At 32.7% G+C, this 27,146-nt stretch overlaps 1 protein-coding gene across 1 annotated transcript in view; it reads right to left on the reverse strand.

Annotated features, from left to right (window-relative positions):
* LOC129219988 (uncharacterized) overlaps window positions 1-27,146 on the reverse strand; it is a 101,655-nt gene that overhangs the window by 49,029 nt on the left and 25,480 nt on the right. The window contains exons 6-7 of the mRNA XM_054854311.1: window positions 4,621-4,700; window positions 1,458-1,541 (exon numbers count right to left, since the gene is read on the reverse strand). Coding sequence (XP_054710286.1) covers window positions 1,458-1,541; window positions 4,621-4,700 — 164 coding nt within the window. The remainder of the gene's footprint in view (window positions 1-1,457; window positions 1,542-4,620; window positions 4,701-27,146) is intronic.

Raw genomic sequence — 27,146 nt, forward strand, 5'->3', positions numbered from 1 at the left:
CTTCCAGAAATATTTTCATTGATGTCATTCATAAATATAATAAACAAAAGAGGCCCTTAAACTGACCCCTACGCTCTCTCAATTAAAGTACTGCTTAATTAGTAATTTCAAGTGTATGTTAAAAAATAGTATTTAATAAATTTGAGGATATACTGCAATTTATAATTTTGGTAAATGCCTATTATTGATGTATAGGCATTTAATAAATTTTCCATTAATATAGGCCTAATATACATTTTTTGTGGAATTTTTTTTTTCTTCGTTGCTACAATCTGCACATAGCAAGTATATGAAAACATGTTCACTTCTTTTTTATATAAATTTACATCATTGAAATTCAAGTTCACGGAGGTGAGAAGTCAGAATAATCACACTATGTTTTAAAAGCAAAATCTATCTTCTTGTTTTTTTGACAAAAATCTCACAACTTCAACCATGGTCTAAAATAAACAAAGGGACTCCCTTGTATCATGGAAAATAAAATTCGATTTCATTACTGCCATGTGTTAATGAGGAATGGCATTTTGTGTTTAGGTAACGGAGGTAAGACTTTATTGTGTGACATGACTCCTTATCCTACTAAAACAAACTAAAACACAATATTAAAAAGTTAAATATACTTAAACAATTAGTATTTGAGACACTTATGAAAGGAATAATAAATAAATAGGTATGTATTTTTAATTAAATAATTTATTAAGCAACATAAACAGTCACATCAGGTGTGTGACATGCCACGGAGGTGAGAATTCACATGTTGTGAACCAAAACTATATTAGAATAAAAATTATTATTAAAAAATTGTTGGTGGGTTTAAATAGATATATTTTTGATGAAATTAAAAATCATTGTTAAATGAAATTTACAACTGTAATGTGGCTTTTTACATTTTTTTTACTGTAAAAGCCATGTGATAAAAAAGTTACACTTTTTGAAGAATGACCCTTATATTCCCTCTCTCACACTTTTAGTTACTTCTGGTTATTGAGTTGAATCTTTGCTGACTCGAAAGAATAACTAAAACTGTATTAGTCTGAACACATTGTTGGACGAGCTTAAGAAAATTATTCGCTTTATTTCAATTCATTTTTCAATGGAAAAATTTTGCAAACAGCAGTTTTTCTTCTTTGTGTGCTCACCATACATATGGGGCTCACAATAATACTAAGGGAATTTAAATGTTTTGTATGTGGTATGTTTGATCAAGCTGCACAGATTGGGTTTGGATAATCGGACCAGCGGGTTATTAGGACAAAAATGGTCCCGTTCCAAAGCATTCCTATTAACTGGAATTGACTGTATATGAAATGTTATGCATACTTTAGTCTAAGAAAAATGGCACATTCATTTAAATACCTACTTTGTATTTATATTTTATTAGATTAAACTTTTTGACGAAAATTAAAAAGTATTCTACTATTTTGAATTTGGGTTGTATAATAATGAGAAATCCATACCAAACAGCAATGGATGAATTTTCTTTCAAAGTTGATGTTGGTAAAACTGGAAGCCTCTTTAGGTGAACTTTAAATGTTTCATCACTACAAAAAGAGATAATTATGAAGTGACAAAAATGAAAAAAAAAAAAACACTAATGTTACATGCACATAGACAAAACTACATTAATGACTTCACTTTTAAAATATAGATATACATATACATAAAATAAAAGCCATTTTCTTTCAGAAATTGTTTGCAACTTTCGTGACAACCTGATAGACACTAAAAAACTTCCCTGACCATATAAATTTGGTTTAATTTAAAAGTATAAATTTAAATTAGTTTTATTAATAATTTTACAAAAAATAAAACAGCAAAGAAAAACATTGTGAAGTAAATCACAGCAAAAAAGGAGAATTTGTACAGGTTCCTCCACATTTGTTATTTTGAATTTTTTTCAAGGATGCAATTTTTGTTGAAAAACAATAAAAACCCCCAACCACTAAAATATAAAAAGCACCAACTTTCAAGGCCAGGGGGTTCTCTAACCCCTCGTCATAAAAAAAAAGACGGGTTAAGGAACCCCTTAAGTGTTTGGTGTCGAAGAATTAGCTTCTTGTGCCCAATGGGTAGTCGTGACTTGATCTAGAGATCTGCAACAAATACTCCTTCCAGATTCAGCACTATTTTTTTTTCAGGATCCGGGGGGGGGGGGAGGACAAACACAAAATCCCAATATATGTTAATATGTTAATCCCTCAAAGCACAACAGAAAGGGCAAATGTCCCTTCCTGAGCCCCATAAATGACGAGCGGGCTCATTTCTCCATACATTCTACAGAAAGAAAATGGATAGAATACAGAAAGAAGATTGCCTTCTAGGAAATTCAGGTAATTCCTGATCCATTTTAAGACATTCAGCAATTTATCTGCAGCAAAGCTCTTCATTCTGAAACTTATTTTTAGTGCATTGTACTCTCTGGGGTAAAGAATTAGATCAGGGGTTCCCAAAATGGGTGTTGCAGCAACCTGGGATGTTATAGGAAGAGGAAAGAGGTGCTACAAAGTATCCATGGTATCAATATAGATTTATGTATAGAATAGGAATCGACTAGGGTTCAGTAAGAAAATTCAGATTCTTCAAAGAGTACATCGGAAAAGTTTGAAAATCTCTGAATTAGATACATGGAGAGGTTCCCAAACTTTTTTGGCACCCTTTGAAGAAATAGAACCAGACATGTGACCCAAACAGGATGAAAATTACTGAAACTACATGTCTTTGTAAACAAACACAACATTGCTAGTATATTTTACAACACCTGAAAGCTCTCCCCTGCATTTTCGTATCTATACAGCAGAATATTTTAGTTAGATGCTTGACATTAACTGGAACATGTTGAATTTAGCTTCCTATGCCCCTTCTTTTTTTTCTGCAAACAGTATTTTGCTCTCTCAAAAAATACTGAATTCAGTAAAAATACTGAAAAATCGCATGTCTGTAGAACTCTCAATGCACACTAGTCTCTGTAATATTATATATATATATATATATATACTGATTCTGTGAACTGAACATTTCATATCGCCCTTTTGGGAATCCCTGGCTAAGATAGGGTTTCTACTAACAAGTTTGTCAGGCTATTGTTAAAACCTTTACTCCCACCTTCTCAATCAAAGATTTTCAAATAGAGAGGATGAAATTAGTGATGTGCCGGATCGTTAAAAAAGTAGATCCGCGGATACGGATATGGATCCGGATCATTAGTGTCAAGATCCGCGGATACGGATCTCAATTTTTTTTTTACCCACTTCAACTACCCAAGTGTAAAATTTGTTACTTAAAGTATTCCTGTCAGAATAATGGCAGTTTCTTCAAAAAATGTAAACTGCGGCAAAAATATAATCAAGACTATGATTTACTCTTAAAAGAAATCTCCGTTAAAATTGAAAGAGAGTTGGAAGGAATGGGCCAGAGCTGCATTAAAGATTAGATGGAATGTAAAAAATTATTTCTAGCTTGCTCGGTATATGTAGGATACAGGAACAAGAGTGTAAAGCTGCTACTGGACAAGCTAGAAATAATTTTTCGCATTTTATTTCAGCATAAATGCAGCGCTGACCCATTCCACCGAACTTAATCCGACCAACGAAATACAGTGCCGAGAACACCTTTACAAACAGGAAATACAATAGAGTATTTAGTCTCACTTTTTTGGAAGGATGCCGAGAAATACAAAAATGAAGAATAACAGAAACCCCAAATCAATAACAAAAACTAATATAAAATTAAAAAACCAAAACATTCCCAGAGAGTCGACCTTATATTAAGATGAATTTTGCGGGTCAGATTACACATTAGTTAACAAATATGAACTGACAGCAGGTAAAAATTTTAAATCATTGAGCTTTTTCGCCTTATCTTTCGACTATGAAATCGCCACCAATCACGCCTATAAAGGCTTAGAATTGCAATTAAAATTTACTTAACAAGGTTATAGCTCCTACTGTATATCAGTTGGAAGTTTCAAATAAATATCAAACGCAGAAATCTTCGTTCTTTCAATTAGGGTAAACATTTTTTACATACAGGTAAATTTTTACTACCCTAATTGTGAAAAACGTTAAGTCAGCTTTTAATTAATGTCTCCGGTAATTAAAGTTCTACAAGAACGAGGCCAAGCTAAGAACACTTTCGATCAAGTCACCTTTCGAAAAATGAACTATCAAAATCGGTTTATCTGTTTAGGAGCTACGATGCCACAAAAAGACACACTGATACACACTTTTAAAACTTATTTCCCCTTCCTTTTTGCAACGGGAGGGGTGGGGGTACAAATTGGCTTCTGAAATGATTCCTTAAAATTTAAATAGGGAATAAAACCTAATTTAAAACGGAATTTAAGAGTCTTTTATTCAAATATTTAAATTTTTTTAGAATAGAAATGATCCGTTTAAGAGCCGTCAGAAAAGTAACAGATACGGATTACAGATCTTTATTTTCCCTCGGATATCCGCGGATACGGATACGGATATCCGGAACATCACTAGATGAAATATATTTCTGTTTGTATTTTTTTTTCTTTTATTTTATATGTGAAATGCATATTTGTAAAAAATATTTCCCTGATTAAAATAAAATGAATTGAATTGAAGATTTATGATATAAAAAAACCAGACTCACTCTATATAATCACCATATGTTGCTTGGATGACTAGAGCAGCAAGCTGGAATGTAATGTCACTGTCAATTTCTAATTCTCCCTACAATAAAATGAATTCAATTAAAAATACAATAATACATAATTTTACTATCTTTTTTGACGATAAAATCAGGTTTGGAAAACATGTCTTCAAAAGAATCTTCATTCATGCTGCATATTTGCATATTTTACTCAATTTGCTTAGTACTGCTCAGTTTTCCTTCCGCTAAAAAATACCCCTCTCTGCTTTATACTGAAAACAAATTTAGGTTGGGAGTACCTAAACCTCCGGCAGAACCATGCCCCACTGAGTGTTAAACTCAATTGCTAGACCAATGGTTCTCAACTTGTAGGGCGCATCCCAAACCCCCCAGGGGGCATAGCAGAATTTCAAAGGGGGCGCAAGGGTATAAAAATAACAAAAGTAAAAAAATCATGCCAAAACTTTCCCATTGTGCAAAAATTAATTAATTGGGGAAACTTCTATTAGAGCATTTAATGACATTAAAAAATGAAATAACCGACGAGTTTCCAAATCTGGGAGTTTAGACTAGTGATGCTTTTAAAATCTATTAGGATACCCTTCCTGATCATTTCCAGGAAAAGGCACTTGATATAAAATGATTTTTAAGCAAATGTGCAAGCAATAACAAATGTACAAATACATAGCTGCCAACATGCCAGCTTAAAAAATCTTACAAAGTGCGAGGTGGTCATATTTCTACCTTTTTTTGACCATCATAAAGTAAAGTATTAAAATTTAAAGTATTATAATATTTTCAAATCCTTAGCTTGACTTGATCTGCACTTTTATAAGCAAAAAAATAATAAATAAATAAACATAAGTAAATAAAATTTTATTTCTTTGAACATAAACTTTGAAAAGTTGCCGCCTTCAAAGCTTTCAAATATTATCAAAAACTTGTTCAAAACAATAATTTTTCTGCTCTCAAAAGTGTTGGAAGTAAAAAAAAAAACTTCAACCGTTCGCAATTTATCATAAAATTAAAACCAAAAATTTAAAAATCGTACAAATCTGCCATAAGACCGTACAAAACTTGCAAAGATCTTACAATAGACAGCTAAATTGTACAAGTTGACAGTTATGCAAATATAAATGTTGAAAGCCTTGTTTGTCCGAAATTTTGTGAGAATGGTTGGTACTATGTGACAGCCTCCTCTAGACCCCAAATTATTTCCAATAACTTTGTGCTTTGTTCATCGATGCTTTGATTTTAAATTTTCTAATAATAATATACTTAAAATAAAAGTTGTAAAGTTGTGTGAAAATTCATACATGAAACTCTGTATTTTTACTTAATAACCAGCTTAGCTTCAGCCAAACTTTAGCTATCCTGGAAAACTTTTCCTCAGTTTCCGATTATAATATTTGTACTGAACTGACCATATATTTGGGGGGGAGGGGGGGGCGTGACAGCATATTCTCGTTGTTTCTGAGCTTGAAAGGTGGAAAATCCCTAGATTAGAGTATGTATGTGCTTGCCACCAATAGGGTTTAAAAAGCCACTTAGCAGTCTAATTTGGCAATAGTCAAAATAATAATGATGATGACGATGAAGCTATAAAAAAAACGATTCATTTGTCATGATAATTCATGACACCATGGTATGGTAAGAACTGAATATTTCCCAGTCTTCAAATAAGGCTTGCCATAGGCGGATTTAGGACTGAGTTCCTGGGGGGGGGGAGGCAGGATTTTTTTTTTTTTTTTGAGCAATATTAGTTGTAATCAAGGCTGGTTTAATTTCCGTGGCCCTAAGTTTTTTCAGGCTTTGGGTCTCTTTTGTAGCTTACACAATTTTTACCTACCAACAACCTACCAAATTTTAGGGGGGTCCGGGAGGAGGGTTCTCCCCTGGAGGAATTTTTGTAAAAATGGATATAAAATTCTGCATTTTGAAGTCTTATAAGGGGTAATTAGAACTACCAAAATTGCAGAAAAAATAGCAAAATACTGTTTTGTGAATTATGATAATAAACAGTAAAAATTGTCTTCGGGTTGACAAATCAGTGACGGCAGTCCTCTAGGAGAAAAAGCGAGGGAGCTGCCCATTTGGACAATTTATAATTTATACACTTGATAAGAAATAAAATTGAAGCACCCTTTGCTTAGGAATTTCAAAGTCTCATCTAATCCGTTTCAAGGACTCGAGAACAATTAAAATTATTTAAGGCACTTCATTTGCCCTTTCCAGTCTGTGAAATTTTGTACTAGATTGTACAGTTTTACGGTATTGTTCAATCTTTGTAAGAAACAACTTCTTTAAGTTTTAAAGACAAAAAAATATAGATTTCTCATTTTAACAACTTTTTTTTTTCAATTACAAGCAGTGCAGAAACAAAAAGGAATAGAGGGAGGTTTTTTTTTTGTTTCCCCCCCCCCCCGGGGCTGAACAGATGAACAATATGCAGTAGAAGTAAGATAGAAGCAAGCACTGCATTTGGGATTAAATAAATAGCAAGATATGAAAAATATGAGTCATAAAAATGTATCTCAAGTAATATGACGAAAACGCAAGAACCACAATTTTTACATTTCAAGGAACTAAATTTAACGTATTTCAGCATTTATCCCTCTACTCCCTTCCATTTGTTATAAATGCTTAAATTTATAGTTTGTATTCATACTTTTCCAAATTTTTTAAGATTTTCAAGCACTTTAAAATAAAATTTATTTTTCCAAGTTCTTTCCTTTTTTTTTTTTTTTTTTTTTGTTGAGGAACAAATCATGAAATTTTCGGGAATTAGGGGCCTTTAACAAAGCGGGTGCCCTAAGTTTTAGTTTGTTTAGTTATTCGTTGATTATTTTAAGTATTGCAGCTGAATACATAGCTTGTTCAGAGTGGATATTTTCATTTATATACTTGCCCTAATAGCTTTCAGTTCAAAGTAATCGTTTTCAACGCATTTCTGCATCCCAGTTTCTCCTTGTAATACCAATGTACGGTGCCCCCCTCCCCCCAGAAAAGGACGGTCGCTGTTCTCTTCTGAACTATTCAAAAAAGAAAAAAATATATATGATTTTTTCTTTTAAGGTTTTGGAAGGTTTTTGTTACTATGTATAAAGTTCTCCCAAGACGGGGGGGGGGCATTGCCCCCCCTCCCATAAATCCGCCCATGAGGTTTGCAAAAAACATCAATGCAAAAAATAATAAGAAAAATAATAATAATTAAAAGAAAGAAAAAATAAACAAATGATTGGCAATTATTAACAATTAGAACTCAAAATGAAAAAGTTAGTTTAAATAGCTGAAAATACAAAACGCTTTTTCTAATTTTGTTTTGAATTTGAAATTTCGAGATTCAATATCCTATTCTGCGTTTTCAGACCCCATTGCGATCAGACCCCCCCCCCCCCTTCTCTTCCCGAACTGCAAAAAAAAAATCGTCACGAACTCAGCAAGAAAAATTAGTTTGAGTAGTCGAAACTACCACAGTACATTTCAAGTTAAAAAAAAAAAAAAAAATTCGAAACGATAACGAAATAATTGCGCAAAAAGCGAGACTAAAGAATAAATAAAAACCGAAGTTCACTGTTCCTTCTGACGCGTTCGTAATTCCCGTGCTGTGAGAACCTTTTACCACAATAAGCTCCTACTTGCTGGTTCACCCACCTTCTCTCGTTCAAGGCCAAGCAGCCAGAATGGGAAAAAAATAAATAAAACGAAAACCGAAAAACGCATTACATCAAGGGAGGGGGAAGAGGGGATACGAGCACAGAATACATGGTGTTCAAACAAATTTAGCTCCAGATTTCTCTTGCCGAAACTTGATTATAATGGAAATGAAACTAGAGTCACCGGACCAAAACTTCCGAACTAAGAAAAAAGAAAAAGACGGTAGGATTTCTCATTTGACTCAGATAATCGAATGACGGAGACCATTTTCGCAAAAAATAAATAAATAAAAATAAGAGGAAAAAATATTTTTACAATTGAAGATTTTGCTTTATGCTGCCGTGAGGTAGAAATGAGTTTTCGACACATTTGAAGAAATGAGTTAGTTATGGGTCTAACAGAACGAAATGTTGGAAATCGACGTTTTTTTTTCTTTTCTTTGTTTTTTTCTTCCCCCAGCGGAAACCAAATAAGCAAGCTAGTACAATAAAGCTAACGTATGATGAAAAAATGAAAAATCTTCCCTTTACCTGCCCACAGCAGCATGCTACTTTGTACTGACGAATCATCGCAGTGCATGAAACATAATCCTTTAAAACGGGGTTTTACAAATAATAGAATGTGAAGCACTAAATCGTCATTGAAAAACAGTTAATACACACAACATGAAAATACTCAGCATTCCATAATTAAACAGTTCAGAAGTTCCGTCATTTCACCGGCAAAAAAAAGTTTTCAAGTAATTAGTTTACCTTTCTTTTTTCTAATAAACACAAAGGAACAATTAACTCTGCCATGGAAGGGGCAAAATGTTCGAAAATAACAAACACTCAAATTTTTTTTCAAAAATAAATAAGAGCGTGAAATCTTATTTTTCAAAAAAAAAAAAAAAACTTGACGATATTTAAATATACTGTTAAAAATAATATTATACAGACTACTTCCAAATGTATAAATGCTAGTTAAAATGATTTTATTGCAACAAATTTCTGATAGTTCATTACCGATCTATAAACCAGAAAAAGTAGACTACATATGTTAAGATTTTAAGCAAATTTGTATTTATCCTGTATGCTACCACCCTCTCAGGTCTACCAGTTCAATGGATGCGGATGTTCTAATTTTCGGGGGGGGGGGGGGGGTCCAAAACTGCACATATTTTTAACTTTTCGATCACGTAAAAAATGCCGCGGGCAGGTTCAGGCCCGTCCTTTGGCAATCAAGGGCAGGGGGAGGGGATTGAACCCTCGACTGGATTTTTGGGACATAATGTTTTTTTTTTCCCAAGAAAGCATTAAATTCATTGTTTTTGCCCCCCCCCCCCCACACACAACCATCTAGAAAACTTCCAAATAACGTGCCTGGACAGGGGCTTACGATTCATCACTAAAACAATAATCAAACAAAAGTTTTTAAAAATATTTTTTGAAAAGTTTAGGAAACCGTTAATAATAATGATCAAAATTTCCGATTGCAATACACACAGCAATATTATCATTAACAATGATGAAACATTACTTGGTCGATCTTCAGACAAAATGAAAGAAAAAACCGCTAGAAAACAAGTCTCGAACCAACAAACAAGTAGTAAAATGGAACAACTCGGTGGTGACGCGGTCAGCTGAAGTAAAAAAGATAGCGGAACCACTGTCCTGAATTCTCAAGTCACGTGGATATGAGGATACAGAAACCAAGAGAATAAATTGCTTCCCAATTCCTTCAGGTGCCCAACATAAATATCAGACCAAAAAATGCATTTTTGAGTTCATTCTTTTATTCCGAAGTATAAAGCTGAAATAAGCTAGCAAAGCTTTGTTATTCTGTTTGTTTATCAACCAAATAATTAAACTGGCATCTGTTGTATCTCATTTCTCATCCAAGAAAACTTAATGTGAACCTTCCTTTTGATAAATGCGAGATAGCAAAAATGGGAACATTTTAAATTGATTTGATTTTATTTCTTTCTAGAAAACATTAAAATTCGATTTAGATAAGAACGGATTAAGGGGGGGGGGGGGGTCCATTAAAAACATGAAAGAAAATAGTCTTTTTCAAAGTTGAATGTAAGGCAATTAAAGCGACGAATGAAATTTGAAAAAAAAAAAAAAATTAAGTTCATGTACTTTCAACATCCAAACACGAAAAGAGCGGATTGATGGAAAATGAACTCGTCTCTGCCGAGTTTTAGCAACTTCCTTATGGGAGGAGAAAAAACAAAAAAGAAAAATGCAATTTCAAGCAAGTTTTGGAGAAATGCCAAATTTGCAGGTGGTCCAACCGCACAATAGTTTTGTGAATAGCGCCGATGTTGAAGTCGTGTCTTTTTTCAGTATTTTTTACAGGTATAAATGAACTTTACAGAGCTAAATGAACAGACAGAACTATAACAAACCGTTGAAAATAAAATGCAATCCTACTATGTGCATGCATGAAATGTGAGAGGTTTAAAAAAAAAAATTATCGATTTGCAAGAAAGTGGGTTACTTCTGTCCGTCATTTTTAATTTTTCCGGACGGGGGAACTGAATCCCGTAAATGACGGGCATGGTGGGCAGCGGCAGAATGGGTTCCCAACTTTCTCCTAAAGGGCGCACATGCTCTGAGGATGCACAATTTAAAAAACAGAAGATGCAGATTTGAGGGAGGGGGGGGGGGGGGAACAAAGGCACACGGACGGCCCGCGTCGCATCGGTCCGCCTACCGATGGACTAGTCCGGTGCTGCTGGTGGGTTACATTCCAAAATCTAGTCCTTAACATTACTCAGGGTGGCGACAGAAACTGAAAAAAAGTTCCCTGTTTTTTCCTGATTAAGTTCACGAAATTTTCCTGATTTACGTTTCCAATGATGATTTTTTCCTTGCTTTGCCTTATTTGAAAACCATTGCATATAAAATAAAATGCAGTGTTTAAAACGTTTTAAGCTGTTAATTAAAATGTATTTTGAAAAGATGCTAGTTTTTTTAGTAAAAATAATAGGGGAGCGCGACTTGCCGAACTTGGAGAGGGAAAAAAAAATTTAAAATACCAAGAACGAAACAACTATCCTTGAAGTTTTCAAAGAAATTACATTTGTCTCAAATATTCGCAACTCCAACGAACTATAGGGGGCACTGCAGTCACTGTCTAATGGCAGACTTAAAAACTAAAACAAACGCATGTGGTAACGAAGAAAATGCTAAAAGTGTTGTGATTTTTGTTCGTATGTATGATATTTTTCGCTTTATTCTTTTTAAATTAATTTTCAAAGTCTTGTGGACATTTTGGCCCACGTAGAAAGAAATGAGAATTCAAGAAGCATTACTAAACGTCAAAGATTAATGCAAACTACGTAGTTCGTAGTTCTAAGCAGCTATTTCCACGATGTAGAATTCCATATTTATCAATTTTTGATAAAACTAAATAATAATTGTGGCCTGACAAGAACAACAATTAATGCTAGAAAATTCAATATGACATTACAAATTATTATCGAAAGAAGATGATACTTCTTTGCCTTGCTTGGCTAGCGCTTATTGTTTTGCATTTGTTGTTGAGTTATTTCTCTCGAATTCCCGAATCGGTTAATTTAAAATTTTTCTGTTTCGATTTTTCTAATTTCTGAGTTACGATTTAATTATGTCAAGTTATGCAAATCATCTACAGAATTCTTACGGATATGTGGTGGTAGTTTTCTTTTCAGTTGATTGACCATTATTTCTTTTTACTTATCGAATTCTGTAATCTTACTACCATTTTATTCCACTCATGATAAAAATTAAAAATGGTTTAACTAAAAACGCGAAATCTCGCCAAGGCTACTTTGCTCACACAATACTAAAACTATAACCCTAAACAAGTTTGGCAAAACCTTTCAGCTGAGAATAAAAGGAATAAAGTAAATTCTTTCTCGGTGAAACATTTTTCATTTTGTTCTACGATAATATATTCAAGAAAATATTTTGCATACCGTCCATTCCAACTAAATGCTGCTGTAAAAGATGGTTAGTTAAATTAATTTAAGATTTAAAAAAATCATATTCTTACAAATTCATACAAAACTAAAATATTTTTACCTTGTATAACGTTATCCAAGTTTGCTAATCCAGTTTTCGCTTTCACCATTTTCAATCAACTCATATTTTAGAAGGAAATAAGGAAAACTAACATTATTTTGAGAAGCTCGAGAATACTACTAAGGGACGAATTAATTTCTGTAGCTGAAAGCAAACTAAGACACATCGATTGCGTTAATAAATACTCAGAACAAACTGCCTGTGTTTACGTCAACAGACACAGGTGGAAGGCAATGTGGCAATGTTTTAGTTTCATCGGCAGTTTTGTAAATCACCGCAAGGTAGCGTATTCGAGCGCTGGAGTTCCGAATATTTCATCATATTTTTATCACAAATGCAAGGCTGTGAATGGGATTTCCTTTTACAGCGGCGGAGAGCTATAGGTCACAAAGTAATTAACAAATAATTCTGAATGATTAAAAAATTAGCAGGAAAACAAATAAAAAGTAATAATTAAAAGAAGGGAATATGCTCTGAAAGACGCATAATCTGTCTCTGGTGATTTCTTCGTTCGCTGATAAAAAGCATGTGCCCTCTCGTCAAAATACGGACCATCCAGTATGTATATATCATCTATTTCAAAAGAAAAGATAAGACGACCGAAGTTGATATATGTAAGGAGAACGTTAGCACACAGCTGTGAACATTTATCCATGGTAATAATGGGTACCAAACGCATAGAAAAGAACCGCGTTCTTTTCAGAAGTATAAAAAATGAAAAACTATCAGGCATGTTCTCCAAAGCGCATCTTTGTTTTCCTACTGCAGATTAAAGTTCATCATCAAGCCTTTAGCGGAAAAAAAAAATGTAAATTTTCAGTCCTTGCCTGCAATTTTATTAGTTTGTTAAGAAGTGGATCTTTTACCCTGCCTCTGACATGGAAATGGTATTCCATATGTGCCTCCTCTTATCCATATCTTATGTATATATAAATCTATAGCTTCTTTACAATTTGTGCTTTCAGAAAAAATGACTAAATTAAACTGAAATTGCCATTTAAAAATAAAACTTAGCTTTCGGCACAAAATTGATTGCATATTTGAAATAATCTGCAACCTTTGTTACCCCCCACATTCTTTACCTCTGTTTTGAATAACTTCTCTTCAATTTTTCACATGCACTCGACTTGCTCTCTGGAGTTGAGAAATGCATCCTAAGTTCGTTTAAATCTTTGCAACAAAAAAGGAACTCTTAACGTTTATAGATTATTTTCCATAATCCCTCTGATTTAAAAATCCAACTGTGCCAATGCCAACAATTTCTTCGGAATTTGGAGAAGGTGCCATTGTGTCTTTTTATATATATGTATATAAATCAAAGAAGTACCTTTGCGCAGAAAAGTAAAAGAAAATGTAACAATGATAAATCGTTACAGACATCTGTTTTGAGGTTTCAAGGAGCCCATTTTTCATCGACAAAAAAAAAAAAGATTGTGCTCACTTTTCTGCATTAAAACTAAGTGTTCCTTGAAACCCCGAAACACGTATATGCAATTCTCGGCAAATTTGTGTAACTAAGCGTTATTTTATTATCTTATGTTCGCCAAGACAAAGTCGAGTTACGGTGCTTTGACTTTCCTTTCGTAATCAAATTCTTACAAATTAAGTATATTTAACACAACTTCAACTATATGTCTCAACCACATACATTCTCTATTTTTTTTCACATCATTTGGGAATTTACACCCGTTTAAACCTCCAAATTTACTAGAACTACTTCTCATCGCGGAGTAACACATCTCGTACCTTTCCCTTCAGTGCCACCTTAGATTGGAATATAGTATAGTACTAGTATGTGATGGGGTAAGTGTGCAAATGTTAAATAACTTCCTTGTTTTTTGTTTGACAGCTCTGAGTGCACTGTCACGTAACCACGTAGATGCCTAGCTACTTTCAGTGTATTTTCGGTGAAATCTGCCAAACCAAACGTGTTTTGGTGCACAAGAGAAAGTTTTTGCGGTGTTAAGTATTTTTTTTCATCCCTAGCTATTTTCTTATAGAACATATAATAGTAGAGTAATTTACCAAAACTAGTTAATATTGAATAGCCCATGCTTCTACGAAACAAATAATGTCTTATTTGGATTATTTAATGAACCCATTTCAAAATCAGTTTAACTTGATTTCAATACAGCGACTCGGGGCTATTAGGCGAATTTTTTTCGGGTTAAGCGTGCGAATTCGCATACTTTTGTCCAGAAAAGTTTTTAGAGTCAAAACATAATATAATTGAAATTCAAAATCTGTAAAATCTCAATTTAATGAAATAATTGCGTAAGTTACACTATTCTTCACCTTATCATTTCTTATATACATGCCTGTACAATAGCCAACATACATGCTCTTCTTTCAGGAAATGAGAAATTACAATAAAAAAACCAACAACAAGAAAATATCAACAGATGTAATTCTGTATTTTCTAGTGAGTAGATGACAGCTGAAATGGTTTCCAGATTTCTTCCAAGTATTTTGCTAAAACACTAGATATTCAAAAAAAAAATCCTCCGATTCTCTTACCAGACATTTACGACTCCCACGTCAATAGAAGGGCTTGATTTTTGAAGGAAACTACTACACTACTAGAAATAATGATAATACTAATATTTTTCCCGCCGCGTTATAGCCATAAGTTGCTGCCTCTTGATAAGAGGTTGATTGGCTCATCCAAAAATTGTGTTAATTCCATCTGTGATTCTTGGATGGTGAATAATCCATGAAAGCCAATGACGATTTATAACGTACCAACAGTGGCAACAGTTTCTTTTCCACAAGAAGCAAGCCCCATAAATATTATGAATGGTTTCAAAAGAACTGGTGTGCTTCCCTGTAATTCAAACATTTTTCAGTACTAACTTCATGCCAAGTTATATCACTAATTGGCCAGACTCCCAATCTCCTGGATCTATGAGTGAATCTGTTTGTCCCAGCATCAACCATGTTGGAAGAAAAAAAACTGGATGTACCTGCCTTAGAGCAGATTTAGTTGCTACTTCATTAAATAGTTCAGATTTAGAATTTCTTACTGAAGATAACGCTGTCTCAGCCAAACCCACATACGTCTCTGAGCATTACTCCATATCATATACAACCTTATCCTAAAGCTGGAAAGGGTCAGATCAAAAAAGGATGGAAACCGAAGAGATCTATAGCAATACTCTTTAATACTCCAGTCAAAAATGCTATTCAGGAAGGAAGAATTTTAGCAGAAAAACACAAATTAGCGCAAAAAGTCCCCAAAACACACAACAAATCTCTGAATCCAAGAAAAAAGGAATCCCAAAAGAAAGATAAAAAAACGGAGGCAAATATATAATAATTCATTTCAAATAACGTTTGCATTTTTCAGCATTTACTTCTAAAATTAGTTAAACCTTTTATATGGTGTAACATACCTCATTTTAAAGCAATTACAATACTAATGTTACTTTTTTTCATTCATTGGTAAGTTTTACTTGCTTATTTAAAGTATCATTGAGGCTTTATATGAAATTTCTGTGTCTATTATGAGTTTTTCTCAATCGCTAACGGACCCCTACGGTTCGCCAATTTACCCTCTGACTGATACTTTTCAAGTCCCTCATTTTGTGAAATATTGATGCTTAAATGTCAGAGCGACTGTGTATGAGTAAATATACATTCTTTGTAACCAATGCACTTCTCTCTATGTTTTTTTAGTTAATACAACTAAAACATTTTGATAATTTACTTCTAATGTAAAATGAGTAATAAATTTATACTTAATACATGTGGCTCGGCAGATGGAAAAGGTAGAATGGAACTCGAAATGCAGCCACCTGTTTTTAGTGGATGCTGGGCTGTTAATGTAATAAAGTTTAACTTCACTTCCGTTTAAAACTGTATTCTGTACAGGCGTTGTAAAAAAGAAAACTGGACTTTAAAAGATGAAATATTGCAATGTGCAAAAAAGCTTAGAAAAAGTCCGTTTTTGGTTAATTTCGCGAAACTTGACGGCTTATGTGCGAATTTAATGGTGCAAAGACTGTAAATAATTGTGAAGATACATGAAAAGAGTGTTCAAAGGAAGCATTTTAACCGTATTATAACAAAAATTTTAAACCTTATTCTTTTTATAAAAATTTTGGAAAATTGACATTTTTTCCTATTTTTGGAGAAGTTCAAGCCTTGGTAGGACCCACAAGGAGTTCTTCAAACTTGATAATATTTTACATGTGTATTGTTCTTACACATGCACAGCTTTTGGCTGGTATTCCAAATTAAGATTCGAAATTTCATTCTTTTCGATCCACCCTAGTGTATAATCGCAACTCATTAATTTTACTTTTTTCTCAACAGATAATTGGCAGAAGACATGTAGGAAATAAGGGTAATTACTTTTGCAAAGCAAAAAAAAATTTCTTCGTTTAATCAATTTTCCCTGAATTTTTGTTATTTTTTTGAAATTCCCTAACATTTCCCTGATTAATGAAGTTCCCCGACTCCACTGATCTGTCGCCACCCTATTACTTATCTTCCCTTTGTGTGAGTTGGATTTCTAGACTATAAGTTCAAACATAAAAGAGATATACAAAGAAATTTACTAATTTATAATGATTTTAGATGATTCTGAACTAATATTTTTGAAATGCATAAACTACAATGTTCCAGCTTAGTTGTGTAGATTTGGTACAAAAAAACAGATTTCTTTTTTTAATTTATTTTTTGTAGAAAATTAAGTTTTACGCATTTTTATGGCTGCTAGAAGGAAGAGCGGCTATATAAGTAGGCTTGCCAGACGTCCTGGTTTTCAAACAAAATCCTGGTGTCCTGGCCAGTTTACTTCACGCCCGTGAAAATGATAAATTTGATTACAAATGAGGCAGTGAGAAGCAAAGGGATGCAAGTGACAAAATTAAAAGTTTGAAGATAACCAGTAAAAATGGTAGGTGAACCCCTCCTCTTATCTTGGGGCAAGATATAGTATTAGTAGCCCTGGTAGGTTCCTGTATAGAGCTTGATTTAGAAAAAAAATTCAATGTAAGCCTACCTAGGATCTGATCTTTAAGCCCATTTTACTCAAAACTTCAAAATGTCCACTTACATCCCTTTGCTTCTCACTGCCTCAACTGACCAAAAAGGTATTATTCAGGATAATTACTTTATCACTTGTAGCATCTTGACTTGCAAAATTAATGTGGGGATTTTTACAACAAAATTAAAATCAAAAAAGACTTCCTAAAAAAATTCCTATAAAATGAAAAGTATATCTAAATATTGTTCAATTGTTTATTCTTCATTCAAAGTGTTTTATTATAACTAAAAAAAAAAGGAAATATTTACATCTTGGAAGTGAAATGTTCCAATTATCTGCTTAAGCAATTTTTTATTACCCCTGTTTTAGGTTCATAATTTTGTTACCATTTACTCATAGCATTGAGAATAAACTGCTCTATAAAATTCACCAAAAATCAGCCAAGGGCATGCACCTCTTTCAATACTAGCAAGGCGGGGGGGGGGGGGCATTCTGGTGTCCCAGCTGAACATTTCAGAAATATGGCAAGCCTATATATAAGCTTGGTAGAAGTAAGTCATCCAGACATCATAGATGGATATGAGACTTATTTTACTCTGGAGCGGCTTCCAAATATTTTCCGAAAATTAATACGCATACTTTGTTTACATTCCGATGTCAAGGACAGGTGACAAAAAAGGAAAAGAAAAATTAAACTTTTCAAATTTGCATAAGAAGCTAGAAGTTACCTTGAATCTCAGTTATCAGTAGTGGTCATAGGCGGCTAGTGCACCCAAAAAAAAGAGGGCGGGCAAGGAAGGGGGGGGGGAACGGGTTAATCGGGCGGTGTCCCTAAAGTTGCCTTTTTTTCTGAGTAAATTGGGCAGTTGAATTTTAACGTTATTATCAATTAAATTTTAGCTAAACAATTTGGGACATGTCCTCAAAAATCAGGACAGATGGCACAGTGGACTTCCCAATTCAAAACTAGTTATGAATTGTTTTGAAATAACAGTATGAGAAAAAATAAATAAAAATAAAACACTTATGCAGTCAATTGTTCTTTAATTCACTTTTTGCATTGTTTGTAAAATGCCCAGTTTTTTGGAATTTACCCAGGCCTTGAGTAAATACCCAAAAAATATTTACCTACCCGCTGGTATTTACCCGATCTACATCACTATTTACAACTCTGTATTTTTGTAGACAAGTGGATTGACAATGCCCCTTTACTTTTGAAAGTGAAGTGGCAGTTTCCACCAACCAAACCCAGGGTTCATACTCTATTTGGATGAAAAAATTCCATGACTTTTCCAAGACTTTTTCATGACTTCAATGAAAATTTTCATGACCTCGTTATACGAAGAGAATAGCACTATTTAATCTCAAACTTGGTAATATTTGGAAATGAGCATTAGCAAAACGTCTATATGAATGCCACAGCCTCATTGAAGCACTTACTCGCAATGGAAAAAATATAAGTGCACACTTAAAAAACTAAACTATTCTTATTTGTCTTCATCATATAAATTTAAGAAAAACTGAAAATGCCGTGAATTAAATATGATGATGCTTAAATGTCTGATATTTTTTTAAAAACAGGAAGAATGATATTGAATGGGACAAAGGTGGAATGAGTCATCACTAAGCTTCAATAAATTTGCTTCAAAAGTTACCTTTTAGTGTCAATAGTGCCTTTAATCATCCACGTAACTTGACAATATTTTGGTTCTTTGAAGTAAAGCAACATAGTTTAGTTCTTTATGTTTCCATTCAGTAATGAATCAATCTTCTGATTCAAAATTATATTTGTTTTGTTTACAAATTTGCATATTTTCAAATACATATAAATTAATAGGTTCAGAAATTCCAGAACACCTTTAATTCCCGACATTGAACGTAGCAGTGGGTAGCATGGATTAGTTTTGCGTGCCGTATGTTGGGCACTACTGTTTTAGAGCATTAGAATTCCTCTTTTTCTGAATTCTATCTCCTGACTTAAGATCTTGATTTTCTAAAACATTCAACAAATTAAGATAAACTCTGATAAATTTAACAATAACGTCCTTACGAGTGATGGAATCGAACTCGCATGCAATTGAATTGCTTTTTTTTGAGTGGGCGTGGCAAAACTAAGAACGTGAAATTTTGCTACTACAGAATATAAAATATAAGAAGTGTTGAAAATAACAGAAAATTCAAAATAAGTGATGTCCAGGCAGTAAAATCACATCCCAAAAAATGGCAAGCGGCAGCAACAGAAGTGATGTCCAGGGAATGAGATTTCAAAATTCAGATTTGATTTTTGGATCGTTCAATTTTCCACTTTTAATAGCTTTTATGTGCTATACTGTTAATTGACTCAAGATTTCTAATGCTCCTTTAGCTACTGTTCCTTTCTCTTTGTCCAGGAAATTTTTCCATGACTTGAAATAAATTTCCATGACTTTCAATGAAAATTTCAATTTTCCATGACTTTTCCAGGTCTGAAATTCTGTTATTTTTTTCCATGACTTTCCAGGATTTCCATGACCCGTACGAACCCTGCAAACCAAAGTAATTTGTCAGTACCACTCTCAATTCAATTACTGATCAACATTGATTGTATTATTTTCATTGTTCAAGATTTTTTATCAACATTGCTAATTTTGTTTAATCCATTAGTTTATACCAAAATTGAATTGCTTGTGCAAAATGTTAAAGGGAAGCGATAAAATTTATTTACAAGCCCGTATATTTGTAGACATTAAAAAAACATTGGCTTTTTTTTTTTTTTTTTGCTTCAGAATTTTTATCAGATTAAATTTAGCACTAGACTAGAAATCATTTTCAGAAATGCCTTTGTTCTGCATGCACTTAAATTTTAAGTCAGAAATTAAGTTAATTAAATCAGAAAGTAAGTTTCCTTTAAAAATCCTTATTAATCCCTAAATAAATAAAGTAGGTAACATATTTTAGCACTTAGCTTTTATGTTATTTCACACAAAGAAGCTTTTTTTTCTTCAACAAAGTCATAAATTAATGATTATACTCAAAACAGGATTCATTTTCTTTAATGAATTGATAAGTCAGGGGTCCGTCCAGTATTTTTCACAGGGTCCTGTTTTTGAAAAATGTAAAAAAATATTGTGAAAATTAAAAAAAATTTGTGAAATTTCAAAATATAAACCAAAAGTTATCTATCAATATAGATTAGATTTCTGATTTCCATACTCATTTATTAAAAAATGAGTTCATGAAATGTTCGATTTGGTCAATCGAGATTTTGTAAAGGGTCCTTTTGGTTAATCAGAATTTTGTGAAGGTTCCTTAAAAGGACCTAATTTCCTCTGGCCAGATCCTTGTAAGCAAAAATGAATAACCAGTAAGTTAAAATAGCTAGTCAAAAGTGTAAGCATATAACTGAAACATAGGAATAATTTTTCCCCCCATTATATTCTTCATAATTTTAGTCTATCAAAGTACTACTTTTAAGAATTGAGGAAATCTGAGTAATTTATTGTAACGTTCATATATCAGCAACAACCTATACAAAAAGGCAAAAAAAAAAATCATTTGTTTGAAATTCTTGAAAAATATTCGATCAATGAAAATTTAAATCAAATAAAAGGAAGTAATTACCAATGAATAACTTAACGTCAAGCATGAAAACCTTTTTATCAATGTTTACAAAATAATATTATTCAGATGCATTATTATTTTGATAACTTTCCATGCGAAATCAAAATGTTACTGCACAAAAAATCTTTGAAAAAGAAGTAATGCCACGTGAAACATAATAACTCATGACAATTATTTTCTAAAATGTCTTTTAAAACTATTGTCATAAAACATATATCGTTGCAGTAGCTCTAAATGTTTACACCCAATAAAATAAGAATACCTTTTAAGGAGAAAAAAATCTTTGACTTCGAGAAAAAAAAACTATTCTGCATCAAATGTACGCATACACATGCCAATACAGGTTCTTTTCTTTTTAATGTACAACATTTGATATCAACAGGTTAAAAAGTAACACAAGTACATCGCGGGACTCAGCACTACATGCAATAAACCGTCCGTAAACATCAACCACAACATTTCTTACAGCCACGCGCGAGTTTAGTTGGTCATCGCTAGATGGCGCTAGCACAAAGATCGCAAAGAAGTTGCCATTCTTACCGACAAATTCTCTCAGATATCAACAGGTACGCAAAGGCTACACAGAAGGCTTCAAGATTATTCTGAATTAGTATTTCAAACCATATCTTTCCCAATGATGTTCTAAATGCTACTTATTTTAAAACTCGTAATCAGTAATTCTAGCCTTAGAAAAATTGATGAGTTCCGTTTTTTAAGGGGAAGGCAAATTCACATTTATAATCCTCAAATTTTAGTTCGCATGCATGATTTTTTGTTCTTTATTAATTTTAAAAGATTTTTCAAAGTCTTTTGGTTATTCTGACCCATAAAGAGATTAGAAACCAAAAAGTATTACGAAAGCAAAAAAATTAGTGCAGAACACACAGTAAGTTGTTCTGAAGCAGCCATTTTCACGATGTTGAATTCGGAATTCATAAATTTTTGGTTCGCTTCGAACAGCATTTTCATTTTGTACCGTTTTTCTATGCATTAGTACATATTATGTCCAGTTTCGTGACATTTCCGGCATTTGTTGACATTTTTGTGACATTTCCGGCATTTTTGTCACATAGTGCACATACGTGACAGACTGTCAAGAGTAACATTTAAAACTAGATAATTTATTTCTATGACTATATGATTGGATATCAAAAGAAATCATCATGCATTAAATTCATTCGTCATCGGAATGATTTTACTGATATGCGAAATCTTGTCAAGATACATTATTCTTTCACACAATTTTAAATCATAACCCTATAAACAGAATTTTGACGAAACTCTTCCACTGATAATGACAGCTTTTGCAGAGCAATAAAGTTAAGTTGGCGTGATATTTTAGCGATAAAAATTCCAAACTTTTATTTTTTATTGTTTAAATTCTTAACGTTCTTTCTGGATTTTTCAATCTGTTCTGCGATAAATCTTTTCAAGAAAATTTATTTGCATACTGTACATTTCAGTTGGATGCTGTAGTAACAAAGGTTATTTAAATCATTTATGTGGAATTAGGTTAAGGAAAAGAGTAATTTTTCAGCATGGCCCTAGTGTCCAGTCAATGTTGTTAAGTTCGCTTTTTTTCATCGAATTGAAAAAATGATATTTATTCAAATTCACTCAGAACAGGATAAATAAAATGTGCACTCACAGTTTATATCAGATATTTTTGATGTTACGCTGTTGCGGATGACGATTCCAAATGATGAATTACGCAAATAAACAAAAATACACATAACAAACTGTTTGTTCTGCCCAAAATGAACACATGGAACGCAATGTTTTAGTTTTTCGGCAGTTTTGTAAATATCCACGAGGTAGCGTATTCGAGCGCTGGAGTTGCGAATACCTATTTTTGTCGAAATTAAATCCAATAAAACACAGTTTTATAATCAAGTTTTAAGTTTTATTTTTTAAACTTAAAACATTTTTCTTTTGGCAAATTTGCAAGGCAAAATGCTCTTTTTATTATTTTTAGCATACTAAAAATGAAAATAAAATTTAGCCATCATAGGAGGAGAAAAAAACGAGTTTCTTTTTTTTTTTTTTATCAACCAGTTTCTCTAAAACTGCTTTTCATATTAACTTTATTATAGACGTTTTAAAGTTTTTCATTTTCTCTAAGTTCAGGATTTTTTTTTTTTTTTTTTTTGTAAATCAATTTTTATTTTAAAAAAGCGAAAAAATTAGTATAGCATTAAATTTTAACATAATTAAAACTGAAAACAAAACATTAAACATAATTGGAAGGGGAGAAAGGAAATACTTATTGATCAACCACATTGTTCAACAATTGAAAGTCTAGATCAAGAATAAGTTTTCAGCTTAAATTCGAAAAATATTTTCCATTTGTGTATGTTATACAGAAGTTTCGTAAAAAATCTATTGGAGAATGCTATTCAGTTTTGCTCCTCAAATCTTAAGAAAATGTTCGTCATTTTACTTTTTTCTTTTTGAGCGGGGGGGGGGGGGGTATATACTCAATGCATATTACATTTAAAAAAACAGTAGCACCTCCTTTAAAGCACACCTATATTTTCGGGACACCTTTTCTGGTTCCAGTACTTTTGAATAGGAGCCTCCATGCATTTGCCTCTCATTAAAGGACACTCTGTTTAAGGGAGAGTCACAGAGGGAAAAAAAAATTATAAATGCGTTAGAAATATCAAATTTCTAGGAATTAAAGGTTCCCTTTTTGTCTAAAAACTAACTGGGAAGTGTTTGTCTTGAAATTAACAGGCAAATAAACAAATAAGTACTCTACAATTCTTGCTGAAGCCTACATTCTAGCCTTTTTCTCTCATCATTTTTTTCAAATGGGCTAAGCCCCAACAGATTTACCTTCATGACAAGCTTTGTGTAGAAAACTTGAAATATAATCACACTGTTTTTCCAATTGTCAATTACATGACAACAAACGAATTCATGTAACACATTAATGCAAAATTGTGATTAATGAAAATCAGTTACAAAAGTTTGATACAATATTTTTGATATAATTTTATTTTTAAAAAATTTTCCAGTTAGACTAATTCTGGATTTAGAAACATTTTCAATAGTTAATCTCAAACGTTATTAGGATGTGTTTATCATGAAATTATACTGAGTTTACACAGCATACATGAATTCATCTACTTCCAAAGAAGGGACACCTCTATGTAAGGGACAAATCGTCTGGACCCCTTAGGGTCCCTTATTGAGAGGTTCTACTGTACATGTAAATTCATTAATTTATCATAGCCAGGACAGAAAGAAATTGCCTCTAAATGACGAGCCTGCTAGAGAAATATATAAACTTATTGGAAAGGGTACAAAGAAGGGCTATTAGTTTAATTAATTGACTTTCAGGCTTAGCTTATGGTTACGGGTTTAGAGGGGCCATGGTGAAGAGTCATTTAAATTTATTAAAATGGAGGATGCTGAAGGGGTGAACTTCTGCTCACATGATAGAACCAAGAATCATTGTTTCAAGCTCTTCAAATCCCAAGCTCAGGGTCGCCTAGAGCTCCCACATAAGAACTACTTTCATTCCGATACTACTCTCTTTTGATCCCAGTCCTACCAAGGGCCAGGCCCCATGGCTTCCGACTAGGTCAACAGGCCTCCTGCTGAAGCGACTCTTGCAATTAGGAAAAATTACCTCTTGAACAGGGTTGTATAGGCTTTTGGAAGTCACTTGCAAATGGGCTAAGTAATTCAGGGTGGCGACACGTAATGTAAAAAACAAGTTCCCTGACTTTTCCCTGATCAAGTTCACCAAATTTCCCTGATTTACGTTACCAATGATAATGGTTTTCTTTCTTTGCTCTACTTGAAATCCATTGTATGTTTGTATAAAATGCAGTATTTTAAACGTTTTAAGTTGTGTAAAGTTATTGAACTAAAGATATATTTTAAAAAGATGCTACTTTTTTAATAAAATGGTTAAAAATAACATATCAAGTCAATTTTTTTTTTTTTTTGGGGGGGGGGCCTACAAAACAGTATATTAAATTTTTCTGCATGAAAAGATTATAAGATTGTAGAAAAAAAAAAAAAAACTTTACTTCCAGAAGCCACTTAGCATAAGAATTTTAACTATTAAAATTACTCTTAAAAACATGTGTATTTATGATAGAACTAAAAAGTAATTGAAATTATTTTGAACTAAGTTTTCAAAAAGTATAATAATTGTTGCAAGAATCACAAGTAATAGTGAAAGAATAGAAGTAATGTAGTTATTCTTAAAAACTAATTGACATATTTATGCAAAACAGATGAAACCATTTGACATCCATTCATATGGAGCTTTTCTCTAATCACGAACATAAGTTTTAATGAATGAATACAGCATTTTAACAATAAAAAAATTAAGATATTTACTTAAGTACAAAAGTTAACTCTATTTCAAATGATTTTAGTATGTAACGAAAAAAAATCTTAGATTGCTTTTGTAACAAACAATTTTGAAATGCAAAAAAAAAGCAATTATTAGTTAATTTCAAAATATATAAAAGAAGAATACAACTTGGTTATAAAATTAAAGAATCACTAAGAAAACCTTTATGTCCCCGGTGACAACAAATAGTATAACGACAAAAAACAAAGTTTTTTTAATTGAAAGTTCAATTTTAGCAATTAAATTAAAAACACGAAGAAGTAATAACTTTTAAGCTTTTATAGTATTAATTCAAAAACCAAAGATTTCATCTTGAAATCATAATTACAGTACGCTAATTACTTCGAAACAATGGAATAAAGGCAAAGGAGCTAAGGCATTAATGAAGACTTCCTCTTTACCTGTATGGTTGTTTATTTTACGTAGCATTGAAAGCGTAAAAGGAAATTTTAAGCTAGGTAAAATAAACAACCTAACAGACACAGAAGCAATCCTAGGAAGTTCATCCTGTGGTTAATAAGTAAGATTCAATACTTTGACGTTGAGGAAAAAAGATGCACAAATATGCGGCAGTGTATAATCGCACCTCATTAGTTTTACTTTTTTTTGAACAGATAATTGGCGGAAAATGCGTAGGAAATTAAAATACTTAATTTTGTAAAGCAAAAAAAAATTTTTTTCTTCATATAATTAATTTTCCCTGATTTTTTGTTATTTTTTCAAAATTCCCTGATATTTCCCTGATTAATAAAGTTCCCTGACTTTTCCCTGATCTCCCTGATCTGTCGCCACCCTGTAATTTTAGAAGGGATCTTGACCTTCATTGATGATTAATAAATTAACTAGAATAGCCTAGCTGAGTAGCAGGTTCAGTTACTATGAAATTATACTGAGTTTACACAGCATACATGAATTAATTAATTTTAAAGCTCAAAAAAATAAAAATTTTTAATACAAATAAAAATGTGACGACCAGTAACAGGCTCTGGGCCAAGCTAGGCTGGTCCTAGTCAATTTATTAGTCCTCAATGAAGATCAATGGCCCTCTTAAAGCTATCCACCCTTTTAGGAAGGTAGCTTACTGCAAAACACCTCCGTGTTCATTACCACCTCTTCCGGAAAGCTGTTCCAAGTGCCCACAACCCTAGTGCCCTAGTAGATTGTCCTAATTTCCAAGTTAGCCTGAGATTTGAATAGCTTAAAACAATGACCCCTCGTCCTGCATTCCATGCAAAAATTTAATCCATTAACATCTTTCAGTTTGATAAATTTAAACAACTGAATCATGTACACTCTGACTCTATTTTGCTCTAGGCTATACATATTAACCCACCTAGGAAGGGTCATGGCGCAGACTGCGCCATTGAAATTTTAAGGGGGGGGGGGAGTAATTTGAGGTGAATTTTTCACTTTTGAAGGAGGGGCTCTTGCTTTTGGGGGGGGGAGGGAGTCTTTGCTAGATTTAGGGCGGGGTGCGCTCTTGCTCTTAGGGGGGTGGACACCCCTGGATAAGGCGACCAAAACTGAACAGTATACTCTAAATGAGATTTTACTAAACTAATATATAAAGACAGAAGCACCTTCTTAGATTTGTTTGAAACAGTTCTATTGATATTAGAAATAGATCTATTTTAAATGCTAATTAAATCAAATTTTTTTTTTTTGCATCCAACAGCTGTACTTGAATAATTAATAAACAAAATTTAAAAATCAAATTTTACATTTTTGATAAAATTGATTTAAAAAAAACAAACCTTTTTCTCAATATCAATCTATGCTTAGGAGTTAACAAAATAAAGGAGATAGAAATTTGATTTCAGATGAAGTACTTAGATGAAAAAATAATTTTTTT

Source organism: Uloborus diversus, chromosome 4, assembly GCF_026930045.1.
Source record: "Uloborus diversus isolate 005 chromosome 4, Udiv.v.3.1, whole genome shotgun sequence".
NCBI lineage: Eukaryota > Metazoa > Arthropoda > Arachnida > Araneae > Uloboridae > Uloborus > Uloborus diversus.